Consider the following 20,809-nt stretch of genomic DNA (forward strand, 5'->3'; position numbering starts at 1 on the left):
GGAGTACACAATGAGTGTCCGAATATCTGATTTGGGTTTTAGTTGTTTTTCGTTAAACATTTTTTACATCTACCTCAGCAGCTTTAAGAAGTGCCTAGAATGGGGCCATGGCAGAGAGGAGTCATATAATGAACCTAATTTACTAAAGACTAGAGATGAGCAAACCTACTCGCTTAGAGTAATTACTCGATCGAGCACCGCGATTTTCGAGTACTTCCGTACTTGGGTGAAAAGATTCAGGAGGCGCCGGGGGGCGGGGGAGGCGTGGCGGAGCAGGGGGTAGCACCGGGGAACAGGGGGGAGCCCTCTCTCTCTCCTTCTCCCCCCCACTCCCCGCTGCAACCCCCCACTCACCCACGGCGCCCCCGAATCTTTTCGCCCGAGTACGGAAGTACTCGAAAATCGTGATGCTTGGGCAAAAAAGGGGCGTGGCCGAGTAGGTTCGCTCATCTCTACTAAAGACGTGTACCATTGTATGGTGCAAAATATTGTTCTATAGGTATGCCAGCCATGAGGTGGCCTAAAGAAATGTCTAATCTGCCTAGCAAGTTAGTCGCAACAAATTTTGTCATGTTGTGTTCCATTATCATAAATTTGGTGCAATCGTCTCTCCATCAAATTCTAAAACGTATGTCTCCTCTAACATATTGATAAAGCTTCCCTATTGTGTCTACTACAATATATCTATAGGCACTTAGGCCTCATGCCCACGGGTGGGTTGGATTCCTCATGCGGAAGCCCGCAGCGGAATATGACCCTGCTCACGGCTGGCAATCGCACATACCTGTGCCGCCTTCTTTTTTCTGTACTGTGGATGTGTGCGGAAGGGCCGGCTGGCACACATGCACAGTATAGTTTGTTTTTATAAGCTCCTGTTTTCTTGTGGAATCCGCAGCCCGTCGGACAGCCTGCATCGACTTTAATGGAGCATGCTGCTATTTGTTTTCCGCATGCGGAATCTGGAAAACTAATTTGTATGTTTTAATTGAGGTTTGGATGCCCATGCTTTCCTATGGACGACTTGAATTGCGGGAAGCCCATGCGGATTCCGCGAATCAAATCTGCCCGTGGACATTGGGCCTTAATCTTCCTCTCTATTCAGTCTATGTAAAGTTATTTATATGAAGAATCTTCATGAAAACTGACTTTTAGTTCTATCCTTTTAGGGGAGGCCATACCGATCTATGCAGAAATTGAAAATGGGTCATCGCGCTTAGTAGTTCCCAAAGCTGCTATATTCCAAATCCAAAGTTTCATTGTCCATGGAAAGATGAAAACACATAGACAAATGCTGGCCAGGGTGCGCGGGAATCACATAGCATCTGGAAGCACTGAAACCTGGAATGGAAAGACACTCAAAATACCTCCAGTAACGCCCACAATTACGGACTGTCACATCATCCGCGTGGACTACGTTCTAGCAGTATGTATATGCTTGGCATTTTAGACACCTTTTACAGTAGGGCTTGTACTGTCCTTGTCTTGTATTCAAGACTCGACTCCCTCTAAATGTATACAATTTATCACAAAGTCTGTAAACTAGATTGGATGAGGGTTGTAAACTTTACCCAAAATTCATGGGGAGTTATCATCCCCCTGTCCCTCAGTGTCATTCACACTAACTTTCTTTTTATGAATGGCTAAGAACACAGAGGGGCAGAGTAAGTTTCATTGACTGTTTTCTTTTCTTTATCCTACTCTTATTCTCCTTGTTCACATTGGATGAGCTAGCAGATTTTAACTACTAAACGACTATAAACACCTTGCGGCCCTGAAGTGTATATGGATCGGGAGCTGAGTCCACTCGATAACCAGTTTCTGATAGCTAACAGCTGCCGTCAAAACTGACCGTACATCTAAACAGTTAGCAGGAGGGTACCCCATTGTTATCCCCCACAGTGCGATCGAATGATGTCATCGGGTGACGTCATCTCTAGTTGCTTGTACAGTATGTTTAGACAGGTAGATCATTGTTCAGAATCACTCACTTCTCACTAAATTCTCGCTCAGTGCTTCACATTCTATGTGAGACCCTGAACGGGGAGCCTTGAGACGCAGGTTCATACCATTGCTTCTAGTCTTTCCTTGTGCAAATGAGAATAGGGCTGATCCCTCTGCAGTGTGACAACCCTTCAGATATTTGTTGACAGTTATTACGTCTCCTCTCAACCTTCTTTTTTGCAAGCTAAACATTCCCAGATCCTTTAACCGTTCCTTATAGGACATGGTTTGCAGACTGCTCACGATCCTGGTAGCTCTTCTCTGAACTTGCTCTGGTTAGCCAATGTCTTTTATTTTTATTTTTTTAATTGGGGGTGTCCAGAATTGGACACAGTATTCCAAATGAGGTCTGACTAAGGAAGAGTAGATGGGGATAATTACCTCATGTGATCTAGACTCTATGCTTCTCTTAATATGTCCCAGAATTGTGTTTGCCTTTTTTGCTGCTGCATCACACTGTAGACTCATGTTCAGTCTTTTTTACATGTGCTGCTGCTTAGCCCAATTCCTCCCATTCTGTATGTGTTTTTTTGTTTGTTTTTCTTGCCCAGATGTAGGACTTTACATTTCTCCCTATTAAATACCATTCTTTTAGTCACCGCCCAGTGTTCAAGCATCTCTAGATATTTTTGAATTCTGTCTCACTCACTTCTCTACTGTTAGCTATCCTTCCTAGCTTTGTGTCATTGGCAAATTTGATTAGTTTCCCCTCAATTCCCTCCTCCAGATCATTTATAAAAATGTTAAACAATACTGGGCCTAGGACAGAGCCTTGTGGTACCCCACTTGATACATTCTTCCACTAGAATGTGCAGCCATTTATGAACACTCTTTGAGTACGATCACTCAGCCAGTTGTGAATCCACCTAACAGTTGCCTTGTCAAACCCATATTTGGTCCTTTTTGAGATACTTTGCATGTTGAGATCGCATGTTATGAGATACTTTGTCAAATGCTTTACTAATGCCAAGATATACTATATTGACTGCATTTTTCTGATCAACCCGATCCGTTATTCTGTCATATAAGCAAATTTGATTAGTCTGCCTCTTACTTTTGCCTGAAAGAGATTCCCAACAAATGTCTGGATAGTTAAATTCTCCCATGATCACTATGTCATGCTTTTTTGAGAACATGGCCATCTGATATAGAAAGAGTTCATCAATATCTTCTGCTTGTCCAGGCGGCCTACAGTAAATGCCTACAATGGTGTCCTTTCTGTTGTTCTCTCCTTGTATTTTTACCCAAACAGTTTCTACAGAACTGCCATGCTCTGAAGCTTGAATCTCTGTGGAGATGAATGTTTTACTAACATACGATGCTATACCTCCTCCCCTTTTTAGGTCTATTTCTTATAAATAAGTTGTATCCTTCAAGCCTTGTATTCCAATCATGTGTGTCATTCCACCAAGTTTCTGTGGTGCCTATGGCATCATATTTCTCTTCCTGTGTTAGGAGCTCCAATTCTCGTTGTTTGTTTCCCATACTCTGTGCATTTGTGTAAAAACATTTTAGTTTGTGATCCGTGTCTCTTGCTCCTCTGCTTTCCTTCTGAATTTTTTTTGTCTTTGTTCTTGTTTTCCAATTTTAATAGCAAAGTTCTCAATTGTATTCATTTGCTGTATATTTTTGACTGGCCTTTTACTTCCTTTCCCATATTGTTCTAGGTATTCAGAATCTTTTTACTTGTTCAGCCTTAATTTTAAATAGTGGTCAAACAATTTTGATTTAAAAATGATTGAAGAGCTTTTTAGAGCCCTAACCCTCTTCATGGCATTATGTATTCTAGTGGCTGCTAATGCATGTTGTGATGGCGTGATATTGACAGATGGAGACAGAAGCATTTTATTGCAGCAATAACAATTTTTACTAAAACTTAAATGTGTACCTTGTATCACTGAAGGGTTTGTATTTTTGAACTTTGCATCATAACATTACGTTTTGCTCCAACACAATCTATGGCCTAACAAATCAATATAGAAAATCCTTCTTAATTTCCCTAAAGTGGCAGCAACAAGGCACATGTCAATTCTGGCTTTCACTATATTAGCCCATCTATGTAGTACCTGGCAGTTCATTTATCATTAGTTCCAATTGATACATATGCAGGGCTTTAACTATGATTTTGGGTACAGGCAGCTGCCGCGATTCCACATCCACCTTCCTTGACACAATAAAGGCATTGAAGCCTTCATTTAAATATGCGGAAGTCTTTACTTTAATTTATAAACGGAGTGCCTTGTTGCATCATAACCGTAATAAATATATAACCATTATATCATCTCATTAACTAACTATGCTAAGCCTTACATGAAGGATGATGCCGTATTCAACACCATTCTGTGGCATTAACCCTTTCGGTAATCTCATAAGGTCCTAGACCCCCACCCTGATCAGGGATTTAATACCAGGAAAAGGGTGCACTCACAACTGCTACCAGTAGCTGATTATCCATTTATGTTCCTCTCTGTGACACTCGCTACTTTGTAGCGGTTTCCAAAGTGGTGGTCCAGCAGTGTACTCTTCCGATATAGTACTTTTTCTCATAGCATATCGTGTTCGGTACAAAGTTCTCAGTAATAGGCCCTCAGGGATACTTTCAGCAGTCAACTGTTGGCCTACCATATCAACCCCAGCAGCACTTGAGATAATGCTAAGTTCAGCAGCACTTGGTCGTTCAGTTTTGCAGCAAACCATAGGAGTATGGAACGTTTCTTTCTGCCCAGACTACTCTCAGTTGTGTTACTCCACTTGTGGAATAGATTGTGGCAGTTGAGTAATTTGCATCATACTCTCTGTGGTGATGGCCTCTGCCACTTCAATAGGCTGCCTGGTTGGCTGCATAGGAAACTCAGCTCTTTTCCTTTTATATGCTGCATCAGTCTCTCTCAAACTGCTGCGTCACTCTGATTTTTATATTCTTCCCCCTGCTTTTCTCTCCTTCTCCTGAGCTTTCCCACATTGAGTGGAGCTGCAGTTCAAGTACTTTATTTTAATACCCTCTGGATGCATATGCCCTTTTCCAAGATGGGCTCCACTGAAGATTCATATGAGGGTGGGGCCAAAAGTCATTTTCACTATTCTCTGTCCGCTTACTCTATCAGAGGTGAACCCACTTGCATCATGTGATCTCTCTGGAAGGCCCTGAAAAACACATACAATTTTAACCATATGAAGCCAGGCATAATAAAGGGGTTAGCCCCTTGCACTAACAAATTTCTATGTTACATTAAAGCTCCCAGCTAAGCGTACAGACTGTTTTACCTGGAGTATTCCTTTAAACCATGCACTTCTGTTCATCCTTGTCTTGCCTATTATTAGAGATGAGCGAACACCAAAATGCTCGGGTGCTCGTTACTCGGCACGAAATTTTCGCAATGCTCGAGGGTTCGTTTCGAGTAACGAACCCCATTGAAGTCAATGGGCGACCGGAGCATTTTTGTATTTCGCCGATGCTCGCTAAGGTTTTCATGTGTGAAAATCTGGGCAATTCAAGAAAGTGATGGGAACGACACAGCAACGGATAGGGCAGGCGAGGGGCTACATGTTGGGCTGCATCTCAAGTTCACAGGTCCCACTATTAAGCCACAATAGCGGCAAGAGTGGGCCCCCCCCCCCCCCCGCACTGTCAGCGTAAAGATCGTTCTCCTCTGGCACAGCTGTAACAGCTGTAGCAGAGAAGAACGATGTTAGCCCATTGAATTCAATGGAACCAGCAATACATTGCATTCAGTGGAACCTGCTGGTCTGCCGGCGATCGCAGGATGAATGGTCGGGAAGGGGTTAAATATATAACCCCTTCCCTGCAATTCATCCAGAAATGTGATACACTAAAAATATATACCGGCGTATAAGGCGACGGGGCGTATAAGACGACCCCCCAACTGTCACCTTATACGCCGGCAATACAGTGGAGCAAAGAATAAAAAGCATTACTTACTTCTTCAGACGATCTGCGCCGCTCCTGCAGACTGTCACTCCTTCCTGGTCCACGGACTAAAGCTTTCTCTATGAAAGGCTTGAAATCCCCGCCTCCAGAAACACAGCCAATCACAGCAATTCAATGACATCACTGTCATTGGCTGTGATTGGCTGAAGGCACGTGTGTTTCTGGAGGCGTGGATTTAAAGCCTTTCGTAGAGAAATCAATGCTCTGCCGGGAACCAGGAGGGAACGACAGCCTGCAGGAGCACCGCAGAACACCAGGAAGGAGTGACAGTTAAGAGTAACGAGCATCCCGAACACCCTAATATTCGCACGAATATCAAGCTCGGACGAGTACGTTCGCTCATCTCTACCTATTATCTTTCCGCCAGCAATGTACCTAACATCGGTTGCATTAAATCTTGGCATGTATTATAATTCACAGAACTACAAAAGAAGACATTAAAAAACAGAACAATATATCTTTCAGCTGTGTGTTGTTCTGTGTTTTCCACAATAAAATGACATATTCTTTCTTACAGGTTTACATACACATTCCTGGTGCAAAGAAGTTGAAGGTGGAACTACCTCTAGTTATCGGCACAGTCCCATTTAATGGATTCTGGTACAGGAATTCAAGTGCTACCAGCCAGTTTACTGTAGATATGAGCTGGCTCGCCTTAACATTGCCAGAGCAACCAGAAGGTAAAACTATAGCAGAAGAGAATATTATGATTAATGTAAGAATTTATCTTGCATAACATATGGTTATATGGTGTAACTGGTGCCCTGGGCTTATAACTATCGTTGCTGAAGTCCAACATACCCCTTCCCTATTCCTACCAATAATTACTGGCTTACACTATGATTGGTGGTCTTCCCCCAGCCTTGATAAGACCACAGATTGAGTAGCTGTCTTCTCAGTGGTCCTACAGTCGGCAATAATGAGCAGCAAAGTGCCAAGGAGCAGCAAAGCTACATATGGAAAAAGGAATGTAATCAATGCTAAAGCAAGATCATGTAACTATAACTATAAAATGTACATTTTCTTATGTTTGTTTTTAATAGCACCACCAAATTATGCAGATATTGTGTCTGAAGAAGAACTTTCTTGGGGAGCCCCTATAGGCACTGACCAAAGTGACCTAGTTGAAGGACTTCACTTACCCCCATTTACCGTAATCCAGGAGTTCAGGTTCCAGCCACCCCCATTGTATTCAGAGGTACAGTTGACTATGCAAGATAAAAAACATTCAAACAGTTATTCTATACTATATGGCTACATAGTTCTCCAGCATACTGGCCTAATTGTTTCCTTGTAGCTTTCAAAGACTCTGCTTGGAACCATTGAATGGAAGCACATTGATTACTTCTAGATGATGAGAATCTGTTGTAGTCTTATGATAAGGACAGTGTAGCTTGGTAGGAAAGGTATAGCTAGGTCTTCTTGCACCCTGTGCAAAGATACATCTCACACCCCCCTCAACCAATGAATTGATGTAACGTAACCTTTTTTACTTTAGTTATTTTGTTCCTACATTGTGGAGTCAGGATTTGGACATCTGAGCATAACATAGTATGAAAGGCCGAAAAAAGACGCATGTCCATCTACTTCAGCCAATTATACCCCCAATGTTGATCCAGAGGAAGGCAAAAAAAAAACAATGAGGCACAAGACAATTTTCCGAAGTTAAGGGAAAAAATTCCTTCCTGACGCCAATCTGGCAATCGGCATAATCCCCGTATCAACAACCCTTTTGAAGTAATTAATGATAATGACATTTAATATTGTATTTTAAGGGCTTTTTCACACGAGCGCATATATGGCACATTTTTACACTCGGGCGTATATACGCTACCCATGTGAAGCATTAGTTTCCAATGTATTTGTTCACATGGGCGATTATACGGCGCGTAATTACGTCAGCCCAGTGAAATACGTCCGACATATATAAGGTGGCCAAAAAGATAGTTCTGGAACTACCTTTTGGCCAATATACACCAGCGGGTCCCATAGGGTCCTATGGGGGCAGGGAAAAAGAAGGGAGGGGTAGGCATTTTTGCAGCGTCCAATGCTGCGAAAAGCTTACAGGTGCCTCTATATAGGCACTGGAAGGCATCCCGAGGATTTAGGCAGAGCAAGGGTTTTTTGGGGCGCGGTGTATTTTTTTTTGCTAAAAACGACGCGGTCGTGTGAATGGACGAGAAAATGCTGGCCGTGATCACCGAAAAACGCCCATTCAGGTACTTATATGGAGCAGGCATGAAACGTAAAAACGCCGTTGCCGTTTATGCGCTCGTGTAAAAGAGCCCTACGGGTGCTTTTACATGTAGCGAGAAGTTTTATGCTCAAGCGAATGAGCAAATGATGAGTTTGCTCTTTCACTTGAGCGATCAGTTTAAACACTAACATAAATAGTTGATTTTTTTTAACAGGATCGTTCAGTTCACCGTACCAGTGAATTAGAACGACTGAACAATTTGTGTTTAAACCGAGTGATTAGCAGAGAGCCAGCGATAATTTTTATGTTTCCATGAAATGAATGGTAAGTGAACGAATTTCGTTCATCGTTCAACTGTTTGCTGTGTTTTGAGTTTTTTTAAACGATAATCTTAAGATGCAACAAGCAACTTGAAGCTGTACCAAACAGTATACTGGCATGATTCTCAGCTGTACATGCTGCTTCGTGGCCCTATTCCAAGCCCAGGTGTGTAGCTAAAGACTCACAGATCCTGGTGCAAAAACTTAGTTTGGGGCCTCTCTTCAGAACTTCTTTTTATGGCTGCAGGCGACCTTCCATCAGTAACTTACCTCTGCATCGTTGGGTCTCTTAGAATATTCACACACACTAAGTTTGAATGAAAATCCACATCAGAAATACGTGTGGTTGCTGCACATTTTTGACATGGGTTTTTATTTGTTAGAGCCGCAGATCCAAATTGTCATCCACCGCATGCACTACAGCTCAGATTCTCATAAAGACTAATGAGGCACTTCAGATACAGATTTTGCTACGGATTTCATGTGGAACTCCTGCAGATTCCACTTCAAATCTTCAGTGAAAAACGCTATGTGAACAGGATCTTAAATGACCCATCAGTGTAAACTAGCAGCCAGGAGTGTTACTAGGATCTTAAGAGAAGAAGGGCACAATCTCCAAGATTTATGTTCACCCTGTTATTCCCACACAGTAGTAATACCCCTTTAGCCCCTAAACAGTGTTAGATCTCTGTTACCAGGTCATGAGGATGTTAAGGACCGTTACACATGACCGGTCACATTAACCTTTCAAGCCTTGGGTTCCAAATTAGTTCGTACCTGGATGCATCAAGGTGGCCAAAAACTATATAATTTATAGTTATTAGTTCCCACAGATACGTAGAGTTGAGCCACGGCAGATATACAGCTCACTCTGCTTAAGGCGTGCGTACTCTGAAAGTTTATTCACTTTGGTATAGTTCTAATACAGGAAAGGAATACGTCATTAGTCACGGGGTTAATCTTATTGGGTTAGAAAAACATTAAGAATCATATATTGTTCAGCAATCAGCGTAGTGAGAATATATCTGTTATGTTCTCAAGTGTCTGTTTCTCCCAGCGTTATCTGGTCCTCCCTTGTATTCACTTTGTGATTCAGGTGGCTGTAGTACAGTCAGTTCCTTTGTCCAAGTCTCTGAATCGAGGTGTGGGAGGACGTCTTCTGATAACTGCGTCCAGACTTGGTTCTCATGAAAAAGAACAGAGACAAATCATTACTCATTGTAGCGCACCTTCTGCTCTAAAGCTACTTCTGCTTGAATTATTGTTTCACTATGCACAAGCTTATTTAAATCTTATAATGCTCCATTTTGTATCTAGCGGCCATTTTGAGACAGATTCTTCCATTTTATGGACATGTACTTTCTCAAGGATCTTCATATCATGTACTGTAGAGAACTGCAAGAAACTCGCCTGACAGTAGGACAGCCTAGAGTCTGAATCCTCCCGCACATGTGACTGATCACCTACTCATGACAAAATCAAAGGTCCTTGCGATTCTCCAGAAGCCCTCCTATATATGCAATTGGTCACCTAATTATCATGTTAAAGGTCCTTTATCCCTAAAGCGATTTCTTCCTTGGCTTTCCTGTAGCAGGCAGCTGATGCCTCCTTTGACTCTAGGCAGTTCTGGTTCCTCCCCCCTCATTGCGCCCAAGGCAAATGCCCCCCTGCCCCTCTCTTTGCTACACCCATGCTTGGTAGTACAGTCATCACAGCTCTGTTTTCTAAGTAACCATGCAGTTGTGTGATTATCAGTTTTGTATTTTTTTTAAATATTGTTATACAAAAAAGTTTACAATGAAAACAACAAACAAAATAGACAAACGGTGACCTTAGGTGTGTCCTACTTGTTTGTCAAGGGTAAATAGAATGAGAGATCCAAAACCAACATCCATACATCTTGTCTGGTTAAACTCAACCCAGCCACCGGAATAAAGTGTATGCATACACATTCGCGGTATAGTTAACCTGTCATTGAGAACGGAAGTGGCTTTATGAAGGATAAACTTGCTCTGAAACATAATCCATGAAAGAGGGTGGCGGCTGGGCAGAATCCTGACCAGATTCTTATCTCTGAGAAGTACATAGTCGCCGTTCCCACTGAGTCAGCTCTTGATCTAGAAAGTATATTGGTAAATTATATAACCTTTCATTAGGCAATGAATGACCCAGATACCAGTTTAAATATAAATACTTTATAGCACATATATAAAACACCATATGAGATTTTCATAACTTACCCAGTTTTATATTTTGTCTACACAGATAGATCCCCATCCCGCCAACCACCCAACTGTACAGAGGACTACGCCGCTTATCCAGGAGGGATGAGACCATAATTATAACTCCTTTCAATACTAACGGTTTACATTAAACATGGCGCATCATCTCAGGCACAAGGCATATAGTTTGGTCCATGTAATAAATTGTCAAAGTTCCTTGTTCAGCGAATCCTTGATATTTTTATTTTACTAGGAAAAGGTAAAAATTTGTGTATGTTAGTTACAAAAAGTGCAGCAACATGGGTAACCGCTTCAGAAATCCTGCGCATGGCTATTCTATTACTTTAAGGCCGGGCTCACATGAGCGTAATTTAATTGAGTATTATGCGCGCAATGTATGTGCACATAATGCACAGTGAATGCAGTACATTGATCCATTCGTGCTTGAGCGTAAAAGAGTACGCAGCTTGTTCCCTTTTAGCGTGTGATAGAGCCCTATTGTTCTCTATGGGTGCGTATGAAAACGTACACACGCAATTACATTGTGTTTTACCATATACTCGTGTAAGCCCGGCCTAAGGTTGATTTACAAGCAGCAGGGAAAGGGTGCCTTATTATGTAGCAGCACATGCTGTGCCAATCAGGGAAAATATACTATATACAGCACCTGATCAGGTGTAAATTAAAGGGAAATTGTGCAACATGTCGACAATTTTTTGTGGATGTTTTTGTAGATTCTGTAGTTACTGTACATTTTGAGCTGTTTAATGACATCATTGCCAAAGATTTAAAGTGCCACCTTTTGATTAGCATTTACCATATATTCGTCGAAATGCAGCATAACACGTAATATTGTGTTTACATATCAGGAGCCTATAGGCACAAAATGTTATCTGACTAGTATACAAATGTAACATACGCAGGAACCTTACTAGTTTTCCATAAGAGTTGGCGAAGTGCATGACGGGTATCTAATGGAGTGGGCATAAGCTGTTATACAATCCAGCTCCTTTTTTGAAAGTTGCCTAATCGTCATGCATATGAGAAGATCTCATTAGAGAAGTCTGACTTCAAACTACCATTGCTTTTCAGAATGCAAGGGATCTATACTCAGAGTTCTCCGACATTGATTTTAATGACCGTTTTTCTTAGCTTGTTGACATATTTCCAGGAGCAGAAATCTCTGAGGAGTGCCAAAGGGCTTTGATATATTAGAAATCCAATGGTAATCGCCAATCTCAGACTTTGCCAACATGATCTTGTGGCATTGATCTAGGTTTTTTTTCCCCATAAAACTTGTCAGAGCCTTCCGTTTCTTCCATACCGCTGGTTTGGCCAGTAGGCTTCTACTTAAAAGTCACATTGAAAATGACGCCCAATCTGTGAGCAGCAAGCTATAGAGAAAGAGCTGCTGAGCAGATTGAAATATAGGTTTGTGAGAAAATATTCAGTATAAGGTCTTAGGCCCAATATCCACGTGCGGATATTAATTATAAAATCCACGCATGTCTCCCACACGGGCGATCCGCAGCTCCAGAAGCCCATAAGGATGCATTAGCATCCGCAGGGCAAATAAATGCATGCAGATGTGATTTTATTTTTCCTCGTGTGCCGGTTGAAATCGCAGCATGCTCCATTTTCCTGCGGATCTCCCACACAGATGGCTTCTATTAAAGTCAATGGAAGCTGTCTGGACCCGTGGCACACCAGCAGCTGTTTTTGTGCTGTGCTGCGCATCCCTGGGAGAGCAGGAAATTAACAAAATAAAAGTGTGCACAGCGCACGCATGCGCTGTGCACAAGCCTTGCCCTATCTTTGGACCGAAAGACACCGGTGGCTCCATAGACTTCTATATAAGAGTCTGTGGGAGCCATCAGAAAAGGGAGGGGGAGGAAGTTTAGCAGTGGCTAGCACTACTAAACACTAACCGGTGCCTTTAATAAGGCATTTAAAGTGCCGACCAAGGGATTTTGGGGCTGTGGCGTAATTTCCCTGCAATATGCCACATTCTGCCACGTGAATGGATGAAAAAATCGAGAATAATAGCCGCAACTTTGTCGTGGCTATCCTTTGTTCATGCCATTTTCAGCAGAGATGCAGGCAGCGTTAAAGCGCAACGCCTGTGTGAAAGACGCGTAAGGATGGATTCACACAGGTGCATGCATATTTGCGCGCGTTTAAGAGTAGCATTTTTGCGGAACGAACGTTGCTTTTTTGTGAATTCATTAATGTATTTTATTGTATACTTTTCAGTATACGCAAGGTATGGGCATTTGCATGCGGCAAAAAAAATAAGCACCAATTGAAATGGCTAATTAATCTAATGAATTCCAGATGAGTTTATCCTGTGCAATTACGCAGTCTTTCACGCACCCTCTAGCAGAAATGTGCAGGAAAAAAGAGCACGCAGCATTATTTTTTTGTGCAGGAAAAATACACGCATGTGAATGAACCCATTGAAATCAATAGGTGCTATTCGCTGTATTGTGCGTGCAAATTTTGCATGTGCAAATATGCCCATGTGAAGCCAGCCTAACCTGTATGTTCCCTTTTACACTGAACGACTATCTTTCAAACAATTGCTGAATTATGCGAAAATCAACGATAATCATACTGTATAAACCCGGCCAACATGATTGAACGATAAGTCGTTCGCTTATCATTTATCGTTCATTTTATGCAGTTATCATTGTTTGCCAGTTGTTCTGTATAAAAGGGGATCATTCAGTCCGTCACAAACATTCCCAGACATTTCCAGATTTCCCCTACAGACCAACGATGAACTGAACAAGTAGACGAAAAAGTGCTGAAAAAGTTTAAAATAATGATCTACTTATGTAAATGGACATTGCTTGAAAGCAAAAGACTCATTGGGTAGGACAAACAATTAATTGCTCTATGTCAAAGACCCTTATCCCTGTTCTCTCCATGCTAAGGGGTCCAGTAAGCGGTGGTCTTATCGGGGTTAGCCAGCCCTACCCTGCATGTCCATACAGAGATAGCTGACTGGACTCCTATGCACAGAAGGAGAAGGAGTGAAAAAAGTACAAGTTACACCGATTCTTTTTCCCCAGAACTATATATCAGCCTGCTCAGCTCCTCCTGTTCTATAACTTGCTGCCCATAGATTGGACTGCATTCTCAATGTGACAGGTTTCCTTTAACGACTTAGTTCTTAAATTGCTTTGAACAAAAGTTTTATTAAAGGGGTTGTCCAGTTGGAAACTATTAATGTGGACATAATCGGGTGTGGAGCACATTTGCACATGTATGATAGGCCAGCACAGTTACATATGTGTTATAACCATGTTCCATTTTTGCAAACGTAACCAATTATTTGACAACCTTTGCAGATACATACATCTGTATTTAGTAATATGTCCCAATATGAGATGATATGATCCCATATTGGTTGGTTGGACAACCTGGAATACTATTTTTAGGAGGTTTTTTGATTTGTTCTGTGTAGGAAAACACTTTAGTGCATAATATGCTAGTGAACATACCAGTATGCAATATGTTGGAGACATAGGTGTTGCCTAGATTAAGGTCCACCATTTGGATAGCATGGCTTAATATGTGATTGTTGTGAATTGAGACTAAAAGTTAAGTACTGGATATTCTCATTCCATAGGGTCGGAACACTCCACCATATGTGGCTGCGTTTTTGTGTCAAATGATGTAGCAGATTTGTTATATGAACCTGGACTGTGGAGTCGGTAAACCAAACCTCCGACTCAAAATAATCCAGCTATTTGAATAGAACATAAAATATATTTATTGTAATACAATTTCAGAACACAAAACTTTCCTAAATTCATATGAAAGGAAATATGCAACAAATTCTGCATTAAAGTAATTATACCATATTTATTTTATATATATATATATATGTATATATATATATATATAATATTTCCTATAAGCCGGAGTCTGTACATTTCTACCAACTCCACCAAAATGGGACACTGACTCCACAGCCCTGATGTGAAGAACGGCTCTATAAAGCTCTGTCCCTTATATTAGGCAATGTATTCTTCGTAACGTCCAGCTATTAACTCCTGTTGTGGCAGGGTTAAACTCTTACCTATCCAATAAAAGTCTCAGAACTGCCCATTCAAATCCTAATATTTTTGCAAAAAATGTTGAAACCACATGTTTTTCAATATAAAGAATATAAGAAAAGTTGTATTTTTTGTTGTGTAATGACAAATTGAGAGAAAAGAGTGTTCATAGTTTTCAGCAATAGGTGTTCAATCTTAAAAAAGAAAAGTATTGGGGAACAAAGGATAGTTAAATGTTAATGGGCAACACTGGATAGTACTATATACTGTAATATAGTAGTCTTGCAGTGTATAGTAATTAATGTTCAAGTAATTCATGTTCAAGTTCCCTATGGAGACTATTATAGATATTACTATATAAGATATTAAAAGTTCCACGAACCTCCTTCCCATTTTTCATATAAGAAAACACATACATGTGCTTGGTATTGTGTCAATAAAAGTCTGAACTATTAAAATATTAAACTATGCATCCATAAGAAAATGCCAAAGTTGCAGTTTTTGGGGCACCCAGTCTCTTTAACACTTTTCTTTATTCCAATTTTTTTGTGCTTAATCTTGTACATGTGATCCATTTTTAATGACTAACAAAAATTCTTCTAGGCTTAAATGGAACTGAAACATCTTCTGAAGAAATGGGCATTTGGTACATCAAAATGATACCAATAAAAACCACCGCTTGCCATGGAAACCGCATGCCCATACACAACAACATCAACAGGAAAATAAAAAATAAAAATATAAATTTGATGAGACCTAGAATTCTTTTAAATAGTCATTTTTTTCTTTATTTGCTTTCTGTACCCATTTTCTATTGAGATAATCGTACTGAACCGCAGAGAAAAGTGAACATGGAAATCTTACAACACCTCCTTCCAAAAAAAAAAAACTAGTACAGTTGCACTTTTCAGTACATTACATGATACATTTAAATTGTAGCATAAACAAATGGAACTCATCCCTTAAAAACAAGCCCTATGCAGTAATAATAATTAAAAATAAAAAAATAATGGCTCTTAGAAGGCAGGGATAAATAGACAAAAATCTCTGGTCTGGAAAGGGTTAAAAAAGCTGTATGAAAAACGATGTGAATCCAACGTAAAATTGATTTTAAAAAAGTTTCAATTACTGTCAATTTGTACTCCGTGTTTCAGTCTTCTAGCCATTGACCTGTAGGATATAAGAAAAAGTGAAAAAATTAAAATCTTGACTAAAATAATTAAGACTGTTGCAGTTTGTCATTTAAGTCATTTTTTAAATCTTATTAAAGTATAGTACTTTACATTTTTCTCTCAGGACAATACATATGGATGCTTAATAGGAAATGCTATACAAAGTACATTTGTGTTATTTTGCTAAACTTAATGTTACTACATCATAAACTGCTGTGGTGTTTGTTTGTTTTTTTGCATTTTTTTTTAGCAAAAGCCAGAAGTGGATCCATCAGGAAGGAATGGTAGAAGTCCTTCCTTTTCATGTTTCCCCTATTGTGATTCCACTTCTGGTTTTGGCTTAAACTGCATAGAAATCTGTTACAAAAACGTGTGTTTCTTTTTAAAAAAAAAATGTTGTTTGTGCAACACCCTAAAACACCTTTCACATGTACAGAATATTTTGGCAAGACACCCCTAAATTCAGCACCAAAATTTGCACGCACACATTCGGGGTATGGAGCAAAAATCCACAGCAGCAGATTAAGCTGCATCTTTAGGGCATCTCTCCTTTTCCTTCTATATCCACTCTCTGGCCCGAACATGTCACCTGCACCTCAAAAACATCACAATAATGCGCCCTTTTTTCGCCGTGGTAAAGCTAAAAACGCTCACTGTTGCCCTCATCCAACCTCCGCTCAATTATTGTAGCTCGCTGCTGATCAGCCTCCCCTGTGCCAGACTCTCCCCTCTCCAATCCATCCTAAATGCAGCAGCCAGGCTCATCTTCCTGTCCAGCTGCTACTTGGAAGCCTCTGCCCTGTGCCGGTCACTGCACTGGCTGAATTACAGAAATCAATTTAAACTCACTACCCTCATCCACAAAGCTCTCAACAGCACCACATTGCCCTACATTGCATCCCTCATCTCAATTCACCACCCAGCCCATGCCTTCCACTCCACTAACAAAACCAGATTAAGTGCCCTTTAACCCGAACCTTTCATTCCCACCTCTAAGACTTCTCCAGAGCAGCTCCGGTGCTCTGGAACGCTCTACCCAAAACTATCAGGGCAATCCCTGACACACAAAACTTCATGCGTGCTCTAAAAACGCACCTCTTCAGGGAGGCATACCACATCCCCTAAACCAAACCCCTCTGTACTCCCCTGATAACACGCTGCCTGTCCTACTGCCTGCAATCCCTGCTAGTCGCCATCAACCTCCCCTTGCAGTCATCCTGATTCAGCCACTATATGGCCTGATCATTGTCTATGTGTATAGCATCCCTCACTCTCCACCTCCCCATACCGTGCACATCTCCAGCCCCTGTACCTTCTGTATCCCCCCATTACTTGTAGTATGTAAGCTCGTTGGAGCAGGACCCTCACCCCTACTGTCTCCATCAACTGATTACCTCATGTAACCGTGGTTTTGTTTCTGTTCCCTTGTCTTGTAAGCGCTGCGGAATATGTTGGCCCTATATAAATAAAATTATTATTTAGAGTGGATTCAGACAAGCATAGTTAATCACTGCACTATAACGGGACAAACAAAACCACAGATCTCTATAGGATTTCAATTGTTTAGTTTTCACCACCTCTTTTCCTGGCTGTGATTTGTACGGACAGTAAAAGATGTGACCTGCCACAGACAGGGAAGACTAGGCAGTCTCTAGCTTCCCATGGCTTCTTTCAAACTCCTGCACTCTGGCGCGGAGTTTGAATTGCCGGCGAAGGTGAAGGTATTCCCTTCATTCGGGTGCAACTACGCTCCTTTCGGCCATGTGCATGTTGGGAAAGTATTCCACAAGTGTGAAAGGAATATTTCTACTGGACTTTTTGGTGCAGAATTTTCGGCGTTTTTAAGTACACCTTGTAGACCTACGCTGCATGTGTGAAGGTCCCTCAACTCGATCACCCACAGACATAATGTGCACATTGTATCTGCATTAGGGCCGCAAAGGCTGAAATCCTTGCGGTTCAATTCAACCAACCTTAGATCATCATAGAACCATCCAGATGTTGCGTCTATACTACGGTTGTGTGATACCAGCCTAAGGCCGCTATTATATGAGCCTTGCCAATGTTTGTGCTTTATAGATTATTGCTGGGCTTTACCTGGACTTACAAGATCAGTCTGGAATATGGCTGTAAAGTGTGATTGTTAGTAGCAGCCGCTAGTGCTTGTCTGCTAGCGTCCTCAAGCTGCTGAACGGTCTGTAAATGGTCTGCATACACGTACCGTATGTGTGGTCATGGTGGATACACTCCTGCATCTAAGGGTTTTCAGCACTTGTACCCTACTGTTACATTGACTTCTCAAACAAGCTGGGACATACTACAAATTCCTAAACTGTAAGCTTAAAGGGATTTCTCAACATTTTAACTTTTTTACTTTTACATTGAAGCTTTCGCAGAGATCAGGTGATTGCAGTGGGTCTTGTTTTGTAACTTCTCAGGAATCAGATCTGGCTGGCCATACAGCATATTTCCCCTGCAATAGCTGGGCAAACATAGCATTAACTGCTGTCCATCTAAAACCTTGAGTTTTTCACTAAGTCCATGTAAGAAGTACAGATTGTGAACTGTGCTTCTTCATTGGTGGCTCTATTTGCTGTAATAAATCTCTAATGTGTGTATCTATTTAATGCTTCCAAAGTGGTTTCCTCAAGAGCCAAATCCAATTCTGTGCATTCATGTACACTTATTTCAGATTAATTCTGATCAAGGGGTATTCCTATCTCGCCATTTCCTGGCTAAAATGACCACCTTGCCAGGTGTTATAGAAAATGCCAAGAGCCTTACGCTGTTTCTGTATCTCCCATTGAGGTGAATTGGGTATTATGGAAATGGTGTAATGCACTGTGCTTCTATGGGCATTACAGAAATGGCATAAGGCTGCCACGCTCAGCTGTTTTCATAATGCCCAGTGAGGTGGTCATTCTTCATTCAGCCAGGAAACTCTGAGATGGAGCAACCCCTTTTAAAATAATCTTAAATAGGTCTATGTTTTATTATGGCTTGAATAACGGAGTACATCAAAAACTTTAAATAAAAAAATTTAAATTGTGTATATATATATATATATATAGCCCACGCAGACAATATTGGCTTTGTTTCCTATGTACTAGTAATGCAGGTGTCAATGAAAAGCACACAGAGTGTATTTAAACATACAAAGACTCTGGCAATGCAGTGCTTGAAGGCAATTTTAAAGGGGTACTTGGGGGTTTTGCTATTGATGACCTATCCTCAGCACAGGTCATCAATAGTTGATCGTCGGGCTGCACCGCTTGGGATCTCAGCCAGCCAGCTGATCCTCCACCCTCAGTCAGTGTAGTAGTGCTGCATGTCATCATCGGTGGTCAGGGTAGGAAGTGTAGTAGACTGCTTCACTCCTATTGAAATCAATGGGGGTGATGCCTTCTGCTACACTTCCAGCTCTGAAAGTATTGAGGAGCCAGAATTGTAATAGGAGGCATCGCTCCTATTGATTGCAATGGGAGTGAAGCGGTTTGTTACAATTCTGGCCACAGACAATCGATGATAACATATGGACCTGGTGTACTGGCAGCAGGCTGGAGGATTAGCTGAGTGCGGGGGGTCCTGAGTAGCCGATCAACTATTGATTGCTTAAAGATAGATCATGACTAGTAAAAGCCTCGACTATCCCTTTAATACATTAGTCAATGACAGTACTGTATCTGCATATGTAAATATTACAAGGCCTTAAATGTAATGACTTCAACGAATCACAAAAGTTCTATATTCTATTAACGAGTGTTACTATTGTGACTGTATGCATTTATGCTTTGTAATTGTGTGTTCATGATACTTTGTCACAACCCGTGGCCTTAAAATTGCTCATTTTGTTTTTGTATTTCTTAAAATAAACCTAATGTTTTCTATAAGATATAACTGTGTTGTCCTTGGTGTATATGTCTCACACTTAAAAAAAATGATCCTGGCCCACAGCAGACACTTGTACAGCTCCTAGTATTTAATCAAGGTTTTATATCCTTGACTATCATTATGCCTAATGGTACTTAGACTTAAGGCCCATTTAGACACAACGATTATGACTCAAAATTCACTCAAAAGCCGTCTTTTGAGCTATAATCGTTGCATCTAAACGCGTGGCCATCATGCACTGTTCGTTCATCACTTATTTCTAGCCAGCTAGAAATTAGCGATAAGCCTTATCAGCGCCGCACGCTGATATCTCACTGGGCAGTGCTGATAGCATTATTTCAGCTGGTATGCCCTCTGGCAGTTCTCAGCGGGACACCAGCTGAAAGCTCCAAGAACAATGCAGCTGTTTGCATATTCAAAACAGCTGCATTGTTTTTTGAGCTATCGCAGTGGTATCCAGCTCCCCCTGTACAACTGTTAAGTAGCTAATTAGCGTTATGCAAAGATGAGTGCTCAAAATTGTCACACAAACTGTCGTTTGAGCAATTATCGCTCCGTGTAAATGGGCCTTTAATAAGACTTTGCAGGGCACCAGGGACAGAATAGATAGATGGGCAAGGTGATTATAGATTTTTGCTTTATTCACCTGTTCTTTCCACCGCCAGCAGTACTCCTGGTCATCTAGCCAGCCCTCCTTGTCGGGCTGGGTTTCCAACATTGCAGCAATGATTTAACAGACTATTTGGATGATTGCTGCAGCCATTCACTGGCCGTGCTAGAAAATGAGAACCGGCTGGGGTTCTATCATTAGAAAAAAAACCTTCCAAGTAGGTAGGACTGGCGGAAAAAAATAAATAAATAAAGCATACTCACCTCTCCTTGACCTGAACAGCTCAGGTTTCCAGGTAGATGGCCGAACAGAAGTCAGATGAAGCTGCTGTCAATTGGAGACTGCAGTGTCACCGTCCCAAACTCTTGGCATCATGATGCTCA

The 20,809-nt window shown here is 41.3% G+C and overlaps 1 protein-coding gene across 1 annotated transcript in view; it reads left to right on the plus strand.

Annotated features, from left to right (window-relative positions):
* The window catches only part of ARRDC4 (arrestin domain containing 4), a 59,527-nt gene extending 39,712 nt beyond the window's left edge, over nt 1-19,815 (plus strand). Inside the window, exons 6-9 of the mRNA XM_066592839.1 lie at nt 1,167-1,423; nt 6,468-6,630; nt 6,994-7,148; nt 10,733-19,815. Of these exons, the coding sequence (XP_066448936.1) occupies nt 1,167-1,423; nt 6,468-6,630; nt 6,994-7,148; nt 10,733-10,798 (641 nt within the window). The 3' untranslated portion in view covers nt 10,799-19,815. The remainder of the gene's footprint in view (nt 1-1,166; nt 1,424-6,467; nt 6,631-6,993; nt 7,149-10,732) is intronic.
* Nucleotides 19,816-20,809: the final 994 nt, after the last annotated feature.

This window comes from Eleutherodactylus coqui, chromosome 2, assembly GCF_035609145.1.
Source record: "Eleutherodactylus coqui strain aEleCoq1 chromosome 2, aEleCoq1.hap1, whole genome shotgun sequence".
NCBI lineage: Eukaryota > Metazoa > Chordata > Amphibia > Anura > Eleutherodactylidae > Eleutherodactylus > Eleutherodactylus coqui.